The sequence below is a fragment of the Talpa occidentalis genome, unplaced genomic scaffold (genome assembly GCF_014898055.3).
Source record: "Talpa occidentalis isolate TD23 unplaced genomic scaffold, MPIMG_talOcc4v2.1, whole genome shotgun sequence".
Taxonomy (NCBI): domain Eukaryota; kingdom Metazoa; phylum Chordata; class Mammalia; order Eulipotyphla; family Talpidae; genus Talpa; species Talpa occidentalis.
This window is the reverse complement of record NW_026555331.1, coordinates 68,699,944-68,712,272: the sequence shown is the minus strand read 5'-3', so window position 1 is coordinate 68,712,272 and position 12,329 is coordinate 68,699,944. Positions and strand designations below refer to the sequence as shown.

Below are 12,329 nucleotides of genomic sequence, written 5' to 3'. Positions count from 1 at the left end.
GATATTCAAATTTACAAAGAATTTCATACTCATTACCTATTTAAATTTCATACAAGTATGTGAGGAAAGTAACTTTTTCTGTAACATTTATTTTATTGAGGTTGCATTTGTTTACAACATTGTATATGATTTAAGTGAGTAACTTCACATCTCTTTGTGTGTTGCCAAACTGTACCTACCACCAAAGCTACCATATTCCTTCATTAGGCTCCCTCCACACTTACCCACTTACCTGAAATCAAGACTAGATAAGCAAAGTTTCAAGAGTTAAATTACAGTGTGTTACAGTGTGGGGGGAAAATTAGTCTTATTTTTTCCCTACATGGGATAAAACACTGTGAAATTCAATCTTCAACTGAAGGCCCTGCAATTCTCCCAAACCATAGTTCTTTGTTCGTTTCTTTTTTTTTTTTTTTTAAAGATTTATTTTATTTATTTATACAAGCACTGGGTACAGTCAGAAGCACGGGAGGGTGAGAGAATTCACCAGAGCCAGAGCGGGGAGCAGAGCAGGCAGAAGGACCGAAGTACACTGCTGAGGGGAGCAGCGGGCGGCAGGAGAGGTCTGCGCGCCATGTGGGACCCTCCTCCGGTGGCCGGGGAGCAGCCGGGGATCGAACCGGCGTCGCAGAGGCAGCGGGCAGCTTCGCAACCCAGCGCTCAACCGCTGCGCCACCGGGGAGGCCCTCTTTGTTCGTTTCTTTAACAAAATTTCAGCTAGTGTTAATAAATTAAAAAGAGAAATTGCTTGTCTGTCCACTCAGCTTTGTTTTATGCCCATTTCATATTGTCTGTGTTGTAATTCATACTTTTGATACCATTTCTGATGTGTAAAATTGGTTGTAAATATCTTAAAAAGAGTTCAATTGTAAATAAACTATTGTGGCTGTTTAAAAAAAAGACTAGAATATATGCTTTTTATACTAAAGCTCATTTTCTCTTTAATTATCTCATTTACTATATTTTTATTACATACATTTTACAGTGGGTTTTATTTCCCGGTTGTCCCACATGTTCAGACATCAATATCTCATAGCAGGGTAATGTGTATTTAGGTCAGAATCTAAAGTCAAGAAACTGCTATGCATGCAACAGATAAAAACAATTATTGCATAAACAAAATGAATGTTTATATATTAAATTCCATTATCAGAGTTTACTAATAATGTTCAATTGTTCCAGCAAATACACTTTTTTAAAGATCTCCATGGTATTACAAATAAGCAGACCCAGGTGTATACTGGGGAAAAATGGACTTTGGAGTGAACAAGTAATGCACTTTCAACCATTTCTATTGTTTTTATCTTTGGGGCCTGTAGATATTTATTTAACCACTCTTTTTCTCAGATTCCTCAAATAATGAAATTTTCTTTTTAAAAAAAGGAATATAAAGAAATATCCTATAGATAAGTTATTTAACCACTCTCTTCAGATTCATCAACTAATGAAATTTTCTTTAAAAAAAGGGGGGGGGGGACACATAATAACAATTAGGTAAACAGAAGTATCCCCCAAATTCAGAAGATAGTAAAAACATAAGTAGTGAGAAGGAGAATAATTTGGCTAATTATAAAATTGCTAATAAAACTTCATTATTCTAATAGTTGTTCTTTACCTCAAAATTACTTTTTATGATAAATTGCAATCCAGCTAACTTGTAATTGCAGTATGCAAACAGATAAGTAGTAAGTACTCACAGAGTGTTTAAATTCTTCAGTTTCTTGAAGGCACTCCCAGGAATTTCTCTTATTCTGTTAAATCTCAAGTCTCTGTGAAAATAAAAAGAGAGGGAAAGCTGTAATATGTTGATTTCAGTTCCATTTCTGGAAGCTTGAAAGTTAATTCTCCTTCTGCAACCAAACATACAGGAATAAAGGAATAACTATAAGTAAGACAGACACAAAAGTTACCGAGTAGGTTCATTGATTACAGCAGATTATGCATATCAATTTCCATATGTTGGTCCAATGTTGTCAGGCAAGCGCAGTAGTGACAGAACACATCAAATGTTAAAGGCAATTATGTCATTTGGTGTTATTTAGGTGTCATTTACATAACATCAAAACAAATTCCATGTATGGCACCAGCAATTGAGTAAATTTAGTTTGTAAAATAATAATTGACATGTGAGATGTGACCTATAAACTCAACATAACACCACTGTCTGAAGTTTAGGCTAATTTATCAATAAGTCAATTTTTCTTAATAGTCCAGCAATACAACAGTCTTCTAAGGAAGTATTAAAGCAAGTAAATAAAAGTTAGTTTGAGAGAGATTTATCCACAACAATCATTCTCTTTTATCAATTAGCATATTACTTTATTTAGCATGTAGTATTGACTTTGTGCATAATAAGTACACAAAGATGAGGGAGATGCCACCCCTGCTACTGAGCAGGCATAGTTCAGTTGAAGGTGACAATTATTATAGAACTAATACATAAAGCATTAGGGGAACATAGATGAACAAATAAAATATGTACAGATAGTCAATGTAAACATTGGTCTGCCCAGACCCCTTGTATGAGAGGGAGATCAACCCACTGTACCCCTGTGGTTTTGGTAGACATGTCACTCGTGTCCCTGCTGCCCCCAATAATGTGACTAAGCTTGGCCAACTGAGGACACTATCTCCTGTACACATTGTTTCTTCCATGAGAATATAAGATTGGTCAATTGAGGACATTCATGGGTGTTGATGTGGATGCTGAATAAAATAGAATCATGTACTTTATCTGTGATTCAGAATATATCATAGTTAGTATCCAGGGATACTAGTATTCCTCTTGTTCATACTAGAGAGAGGCAGCCTAAGGACAAAACCAAGCAGAAGCTCAATATTTATCTGTGATTCAGAATATATCATAGTTAGTATCCAGGGATACTAGTATTCCTCTTGTTCATACTAGAGAGAGGCAGCCTAAGGACAAAACCAAGCAGAAGCTCAATATAACAATATGTAGTAGGCAGCTCTCCTTCCTAGTCTGCCCACCTGTGTCTATGCAGGCATCTCTTTTAACAAACCTGTTCATTACAAACTCAGCTCATCCTGACCACCTGTATGTGTGAAGAATCTTCTTCCCCTTTCCTTTTTTTATATAACAAACCTTCCCTTTGGATATATATAAAAAAAAAAGGATCACATATAAATAATATGTAGTCTCTACATATTACATAATAATAATAATAATTACATAATATTTGCATTAACATATGATACATAAAGTTATATAGACCCAAGTATAGCAGAAGCTGCCATTTTCTTTTAAAACAAAAAGTTTAAAATTACAAAATCAGGTGAAAATGGGACAAGAAACAAAGCCTTGGATCCAGTGCTGGCTAAGACCCAGACTTTTCAGTTAAACTGAGATATTGCATTTTAATATGGTTGTTTAAGCTGCAATTCTAACATTCTGTAGGGAAGATGGAAGAAAGATGAAATTATTTGTTTTGATATGTAAGGGTCTTAACCCAAGGGGAATCACAGCAAGAAAATTTAATAAGATATTAAGTTGTTAACAAAAAAATGAATAGAAACAATTTTCACTTTCCCACATTTATTTCTCAAAATAAAATTCTTCATCACTACAAAAAGTTGTCCTATATTAGGATACTTGATTAAAAAATCATACAATATTTTCTTAAAATTGTATTACTCATTTTTCCCTTGAGATTGAAATATGCACCAATTCCTAGGAGTTATGTCTTCAATTAAAATGACTCACTATGTAACTCAATCCACAATATAGCAGAATGAGGAGGGGAAAAGAGGGGAAAAAACAACAAGAATCATAAATGAAGGAGATGAAATTCAACAGATACTGAAGAGATTCATAAAAGACTACTATAAACATTTATATGGAAGCAAATTGATCACCCTTAAAGAAATGAACACATTTTTAGGATCACACAACCTTCCACGACTGAACCAGGATGAAATAGAGAGCTTGAGCAGGCTAATTACAAGCACAGAGATGAAAGAGTAATCAAAAATCTCACTAAGAGCAAAAGGTCAGGACCAAATGGCTTCACTATTAATTTCTACCAAGTTTTCAAAGATCTATACTTTAAAATTCTCCCCCGCAAAAAAAAAAAAAAAAAAATGGAGAGGGGGAACACTCCCAAATAGACTTTACATATGTTCCACAATTTCTTTATCCAGTTATCTCTTAATGGAGACTTAGGTTGATTCCATAACTTGGCTATAGTGAATAATGTCCTTGCTTGGTTTTAGTATGAAGGTAATATTAGTTTAGTCATCCCTTGATTACACAAAAAGATCTGGGTATCTATCCCTAACTCCTATAGGCAGGTTGCACTTCACTTATATACTTCTTCACTACCAAACATTTTGGTTATTTTCAAGTTTTGCAACTGTATTTATAAACAGTATAACAATAAACATTCATGGAATGTGTCCCTGTGCACAGGAAGAAATGTTTCTCACCAGTATTTAAATTTGGGATTGTCATAGGATATGCACCTCTTCAGTTTTACAAAATTAAGTCAACTCCAAATTTATTTTCAACTAGACACATTATGACAGCAATAGAAATAATTGAAAATAATGTGAAAAGATGTTTGAACTACTCCCCAAATTATAAATTCAAACTTTTCAATGGATTGATTTGAAAGTTAAGATGTTAAGTGTTTGTGATCAAAATTCCTTCCTTGTATTTCTTTTTTTTTTCCAGTTTTTAAAAGGAAGATTTATTTAACAAGTTTCACTTAGTACAATACATCTAATGGAAATCACAATACAAGGAGATTTAAATCAAAGCCTTAGAATTTCATACAAACAACACAACCAAACTCCTAAAGTATTGGTAATTACATCTCAAAATTTTCCCAGATCCTAAAAAAAAAAAATAGAAATGTACATTCACGCGCTTTACAAGATATTAAACCAAAGAGCTAGAATTAACAAACATGCCAAAAGTTTTCGCTTTGATTCATAGACACAGCTCCTATATTTGAGTTTTACAGAAAAGCATGTTTCTCAACATGCATCCAAAGTTTTCAATGTATTGTGGTATAAGAGCAACATTTAACATAAGTGAAATTGCTTTAACCTAAATACACTTACTGCTTAGGTACACTCCTACAACATAACTAACTTGAGGAAAGCTGAAAGCTGTTTTAACAGTTATGGTCAATACTGAACTTTGTTATTACATCCTAGATGAATGTTTCAGTGTTCAAAATTACTGAGCTTGATATTTTTTAAAACAATCTTGACTTCCACTTCACAGTAAGCATGAATCACAAGCCTGAATGCAAAACTGTTAAACTTAAATTTTGTTGTCTTGAAAAAAAAAAGAGAAAAAGAAAAAGAAAGAAGCTAAGAGTGATCAGAATCAATTATATTTCCCATTTACCAATCATACTGGATATATTAGACATCCCTCCCATTCTACTCAACTCCCATACATGCACAGCTTTTATTTCTGTAGTAGCTGCTTGGCACCCCTTCTCCACCTAAGCAAGGTTGGACTGATAGTCACTAGAGTTTTCCTGCAGAACTTGGTCATATTCACTCATACTGCTCTGACCACCATAGCCACCTCCATAACCACCACTCAGATGCTGGCTAGCAGGACACATCCCCCACCCCCACCCCACCCCGTAACTGGACTGGTTGGACAAGCGCATCCCTCCCATCATTTGGCTACCACAAGCGCCACCACTTGCCCCTGCTTTAGAATTCAAAAAGAGTTCTACGCAGCTGTGATCATAAGCCCCCCCCACTTGTTCCTGCAGTAGAATTCAGGAAGAGCTCCACAAATCTGTGTTGCATATTAGCTTTGTCTTTTGCCATAGCTGCCACAGCATCTTCATGAGTAGCAAATTCAACATCTGCCTCACCAGTAACTCTGCCATCGGGTCCAATTTCAATGTGTACTCTCATGGGGTTAAGAGGGGAGAAAAAATTGTAAATATCATTCTCTGTGGCTCCTGTAAGGTAATCCCCTCATGTGCACACAGTGCCCTGTAATGCTCTGGAAACTGGACCACCATCTCTGTATCTACGATCAGACATTCCTGAAAAACAGTAATTGAGGTCTCTTCCAAACCTATCAGATCCAAAGCCATACCCATCATTATAGCCACCATAATCACTGTAGCCTCCATACCCACCTCCACAGGCACCCCGCCTCATCCTTTCAAACCCAGGCCCTCTGCCGAGGCTATTATATCCTCTGCCAGCCCCCGGCCTATCATAGGGACCCAGCCGCTGCATAGCCATAAGCTTTCGAGGGGGGTCATAATGGGTTCGGATTTCAGCTCAGCTACTCTTGAAGATTTCAATGTATCTGTGCCCTAGTCTCTCCTTGTGTTTCTTTAAGGCCTTTTCAGCTATCTCCTGGAAAAGCCTCCCCTGTGGTCCGCCCCTCAAAGTCCACCGGCAGTGTCATCCCATTTGGCACAATTTGTAACCCTGAAAAAAACTGAACAATCTCCTCCTTGCTACAGCCAAATAGGAGTCCTCTAAGGTAGACGAAGCCATCGTTGGCCATGTCAGGACTATGAACTGTGTGCTTCAACACCCAATCCATTTCAACACTGTTGGACTTGAATACTTCGACATATCTGTGCCCCATGATTTCTCTGTCCTTCTTCAAAGCCAGTCACTTCATCTTCGGATTCGAGTTCGGCAAATGCTTCACCACTCGGTGTGCCTTCTCTGGTGTAGATGAAACGAATACCTGATGTACCATTTTGGGTTTTGCAGTCGGAGAAGAAGCGCATCACTTCATCAGCTGAGCAGGACCAGGGCAGACCCCTGACCTTCACCTCGAACCCCTCCCTGCCTTCTGTGCTTAGCATAATTTTCCTCCTTCTTCCCTCAAACGGCTATAGCGAGACGATAGACGACGACCAGAACTACTCCTTCCTTGTATTTCTTAACAAGCAAGCAAAATGCAGCTCCCCTGCCATGACAGCAGTCATATCTCTAAAATGGTGTTAGCGTGAGGTCTCCATCATCCCCAGATTTATTCAGTGGGCTGTGAGCTGCACCACCTCCTACGTCTCACTGGAGGGGCAGCCTAGGGCGTCTAGTCCTCCGAAACAAAGAACTAACACTTAAAGACTCAAGATTCTCTCCAGAACAATTTAAATTCTGTAAGTCATATTCAAATGTTCCCAATTTATGTGTTAACAATGATCATCTTTGACTGGCATATTCTATCAGGTAAATATTTATAATTTGGTTCATTATAAACTGAAATTCTGGGAAAAGATTACCTTTAAAATTTTAATCTCAGCCTTTTAGGATTATATACAGGGCAATGCACAATGCACACTTTCATAGAGTAAATTTTAACATATAATTAAATTAAAATAGATCATTTTAATTCAAATGACCAAATTTGGATCATTCTGCTTTCTGTGTTTATATGTTTAACCAAAACTATAATTCATTTCCCATATGCCTCTATTTTTTTCAAAATGTGCCACTATCTATTTGATCCACACAATATTTTTTAATTTATTTCAAACTTTCCTTTTCATAATATGGAGCTTTATATTTTTACTCTTTACATAGTTAAACAATGAATTATTGTGTATCTTTCAAAATTTCTTTATGATATATGTAATGTTGATAAAAACTCATTCATGGTAATAACAATCAGTAGCACAACATCCATCCCATCCATTCTTTATTGGAATTCAATTTAGAAGCACTTCTAGCGGGTCTCTCTCATGGTGCAAGGGGTTAAGACACAACCTATGATGCTATCCATAGTCACTGCAGCACGTGTTCAATCCCCAGCCAGGGAGCTACCTACATGGCACAAAAGACCTCTCCTGACTTGCCCCCTATTCCCCTCAACAGTGTATTTCAGTAGATTTGTTTGATCTGCTTCCTACTCTTTCTCTGGTGAATCCTCTCATCCCCCACAACTCTGGTCTGTACCACAATTCTTGTATATATAAGTAAATAAATCTTTAAAAAAAAAAGCAGTTCTAGGGATTGTGCCAAGATAAAAAGTTGAACATGTAAATCGATTATTAGGAGATCACAACAGACAGAGCTCATCTGTCTGTCTGTGTTTCCCCCTTACCTACAATCAGCCCAAGCTGCTGAAGTTAGGAAGAAATATTTAATGTGCTTTATGCTGAGAAAGTTACAATCCATTTCTAACCAATGAAGGATGAGTTTTTCGATCAAACTCAATCCAGAAATTCATTCTGCCAAAAAATTTAGAGTGACTCTCCATTGTGGACAGAAGTCAGAGAACAAGCATGAACAAATTAAATGAGCTGAAGATCATGCTGTTTAGTCTCCCTAAGGAACAGCACATCCAGCCCCACACCAACCCCATACCACAGACCACAGCATGTGCTCAGGGCAAGATAGGTGGAATCACATTATGACAATGGGCAGAAAAGTCCTAGGAAAGACCTTGCTGAGAGAGAGAACAGGTCAGATGCTGAGGTTTCAGTTTTTTTACAAAAGTTTTTACCAAAATTTTTTACAAATGCTATAACTTGAGGAATATTTTATATTATCATTTAAAAAGGCATTCAATATAAAAAAATAAAATTGCAAAAGTCCAATTTGTAAAATTTTGGCAGAGTTCATCTTTTAAGATTATATGGTATGTTTCCAGCATGGATAGCAAGGTCTAATTTAAGTTTTAAGATGAATGTGTTGCTCTTGAAATACTCTCCATCTAACTTTGGGACTGAAAATATACTGTCACTAGAAGATAAAGTTATGTCTAAATTTAAGCCCTTCCTTGAAAGTGAAAAATAGGCCATATAGCTTGTCTGGCCCCACTGTGGTATGGATCCACCTAACAAAGTCTTGGGATGGAGATAGTCTTCAAGTTTATATGAAAGGATGCCGATTCTTAGTCATTATTGCTGAGAACCTTGTACTAAATTTCTTTATCAAATCTGTTAAAACTCAGAGAACATTGTCAAAATGATTTCCACCTGAGTGTTTTGCTCATAACTAAAAAACATTCATTCTGCCAGAAATTCTATCTTCATGAAGAAAAATAAAAGATCAAGCGAACTGTACTTAAATCAAATTAATTCTTGTTGAAGGTAAGGATACAGCTAAGACACTGAAATGGTAAAAGTTACAATGGTAGAAAGAATTTAAGCAGTTTCCTGTCTCCTGGGCTCCAGGAAAGGTGGAGGAAACAGCAGGACTCCTGGTAGTTGAAATCCTTCCCTTGCCAGGAGCCATATCTGTGCCCTTGCTCTGACTTGTGCCTGGAGTCAGAGCACAGCATACACTCTGCTGGATCCAGCCCAGGCCCTAGTCACTCTGATGCCAGCCCCATGGAGCTGCCCTAGCCCCCTGTCCCTTTCCCCAGCTCCTGCCCCCTGTGCCATGCCTTCACCCATGGTGTCAAAGGCACTGCCACCCTCACTGCTCAGGCCTTGGGGTCAGGGACAGAATGTAAAAGATTTCTCCACAACCTCTCCCTGTGACCCTTAATGTTTTCTCTTTTTCCATTTTATAGTCCTTGAAGTGTAGGAATTGGAAATACACTTTCTAGCCTGAGAACAAGCATTTGGAAATCACCACAAAACACTTGTCCTGACTCCTCCCTTTCTGAAGCATGTTCCTTGGTTTTCTCTGGCCTCCTGAGCATTTCTATCTGCCAAGTGACTAGACCTTGAAACCATCAACTTTTACTGTTTATCCCAATATTAACCTGATATGAAGATTAATTTCTGTGTCAACTTAACCACATCATGGTACCCAGTTTTCAGTTAAACATCAATCTAAATTTTGCTGTGAAGGTATATTTTATATGTAATTAACATTTAAATTAGTTGACTTACAGTAAAGAACTTAAAAGAAAAATAAAATGGAGGTCACTTGAATAAGAAGGAATAATCTCTAAGTGGCTTTGGACTTGAGCTGCAAAACAGCATTTCCCTGGACATCCAACCTGTTCTCTCTCCCCCCCCCCCATTGATCTCTCCATCCTATTAGATCCTTCTCTCTGGAAACTCCCTGTTAAAACAGAAATAAGAGTATTGTAGGGTACATTGTCAGGCTTTTCTACCCTCCCACCAGCAGTGTTGATGATGGATCCCTGCGGTCCTGAATGCATGCCTGATGGCAGGTACCTGGAGTGGGGTGTGGGCATACGTAGGTGGGTTCACCTGGGCTGAGAGACTGGGCTTATAAGGGCAGCATCATGAGGACACCAGCAGAGCGAAAAAGAAGCAGAGGCCACGAGAGAACTTTGGAGAGCCCAGAAGGAGCTGGGGGGCTGGGAGGCCTGCCGTGTACCTGGTAAATCCCAATAAAAGTCTGCAAAAGCCACCAAGGGCTCCAGGACTCCTCCTTTACCCGTCTGAGTGGGATCATATAGATCCTGCTCTGTGCTCTTCCTGCTCCTTACAGGTGTCCATTTCTCCCTTTTTCCATGAAGCTTTACTGAAGACCTGGCAACATTTGGCCAAGCACCATCCTTTGCAAGGGTTTGGCAGTGAGTGAAACAGGCCTTGGGTAAGAAAGCGTTCCCCAAATAAGACATCACTATAAAAAAAAATAACAGTACAAAACGCAACAAAGCAAAAACGGACAATTATAAATCAGGGACATCCTGCAGGGAACAGGAGGGTGAGGGATCAGAGGGAGGGAGGGAGGAGCACAGGGAACTGAGGTGATGGTGCACTGGTGAAGGAAACTCTATGGGGACTACACCTGAGTGGGTGGGGTGTAGCAAATATTGTTTAAAAATGAACAATGTTGTAAAAAAATAATATAAAAAAAAATGAAAGGGTTCCCAAGGTAAAAGCCCTGGTCAAGAAGTCTTAATCAGATCGGTCTTTCAAACCTACATGGAGCATGTGCAATCAATCACAGATGGGCTTTACTGAGGTAGATTACAAAGCAGAAAGCTGCAATGACGGAGGCCCTGTAAAGGCAGGATTGGGCACAGGGCAGATTTTTTGATCCAGCAGACCCAGTAAAGGAGGAGAGAGTTCTGGAGCCCTCAGTGGCTTTTACTGGGATTTACCAGGTACACAGCAAGCACAGGTGCTGGGAGGCCAGGAGTCTGGCAGGCCTCCCAGCCCCCAGCAAGTCTTCACTCTATCTGGGCTCTCCAGCCTTCTCTCATGGTTCTGCTTCTCGTGGTTCTATTTCTGCTGGCATTTCCGTGATGCCGCCCTTATAAGCCCAGTCTTAGCCCAGGTGAATCCCATCTACATACATCTACACCCTATTCCAGGTGCCCGCCATCAGGCATGTGTTCAGGACCACAGGTTTCTGTCATCTATCCTAATGGAGGGAGGGCAGAAAAGCCTGATACTTTTACCTTACCCTACAATCCACCCCCTCAGGGTTTTCTGCCAGACAGTCTATACAAGTTATACATATGTTTCTCTTGGTGAATAGGAACATTGCAGCCTTGGACCATAAAGGTACGTTGAATACAACTGAATATAGCAATGTAACAAAATACAAGAGAACACAAATTAGTCCAGGCAGGGCCCCAACCTAGTGGCAAAAGACAATTATTGGCACCAGCAGATGATCCACCAAATCTGCTGCGAAGGCACTGCTCATACGAGGGAGGGGAACCACTCACAGCATAAGCCATCACACACCAGGAGCCACCAGGCTTCCTGGCCTTCTCTGGCTATAGTATAAGCCACAAGCCACAAGCCACAAGCAGCATCCACCCCCAGGATGTGCTCACTCCTGGATTGGCGTTTCTATACTGTTTGGGGGTAATCGCCCAATCTCCCAACCTCAGGGTTTCTGTCTGTGGTCGCTTCAACACTCGGCTTTCGTAACCACCAATGCAACACACAGACCCCTGCACTCAGGTCAACCCATTGCACAAGCACATGAGTTGGGGATCCGTGGATGCAAGCTCCACTTGTGGCCTGTCTTGGGTCCCCTCTCTGGCTGTGGGCTCCACCACAAGCCACATTCCCCACCCGTCCCCCAAGGACGGGCTCCTCAGCTCCTCACCCTCACTCAACCGTGAGCAGGGTATCACCCACAGGTGATTTTAGGAGACTCACTGGCCTTCTTTAGCTTACTTAGTGCTTAACAGCTGCTCAGGGTTTCTCAATCTCAGCACCAGCTTTTGCTTTCTCAGTGGGCTTTTTGTCTGCCTGGCTACAGAGAATTTGGCGAGGGCTTCCTCCCTCAGCCAATTATAGGCTCTTATACCAAGGCCCACGGGCCATGTTTGATTTTAAATGATACCATCCACCCTCAGGGTCCCCAAAATGTAACAACATGCCAAGGTTCCTCTGCCTTCTGGAGGGATTGTCAGTCCAAGTCCATTAGGCCTCTCCCTGCATCAGCACTGGGCGAGCTCTGAATCGTGGTCC

General features: G+C 39.7%; 1 protein-coding gene and 1 pseudogene across 2 annotated transcripts in view; both read right to left on the bottom strand.

Moving 5' to 3' along the window:
• The window catches only part of PXDNL (peroxidasin like), a 628,077-nt gene that overhangs the window by 423,959 nt on the left and 191,789 nt on the right, over positions 1 to 12,329 (bottom strand). For both annotated transcript variants that reach the window (XM_054692271.1, XM_054692273.1), the window contains exon 2: positions 1,698 to 1,769. In XM_054692271.1, the coding sequence (XP_054548246.1) occupies positions 1,698 to 1,769 (72 nt within the window). The remainder of the gene's footprint in view (positions 1 to 1,697; positions 1,770 to 12,329) is intronic.
• LOC119241460 (heterogeneous nuclear ribonucleoprotein H2-like) lies at positions 5,470 to 6,784 on the bottom strand (annotated as a pseudogene).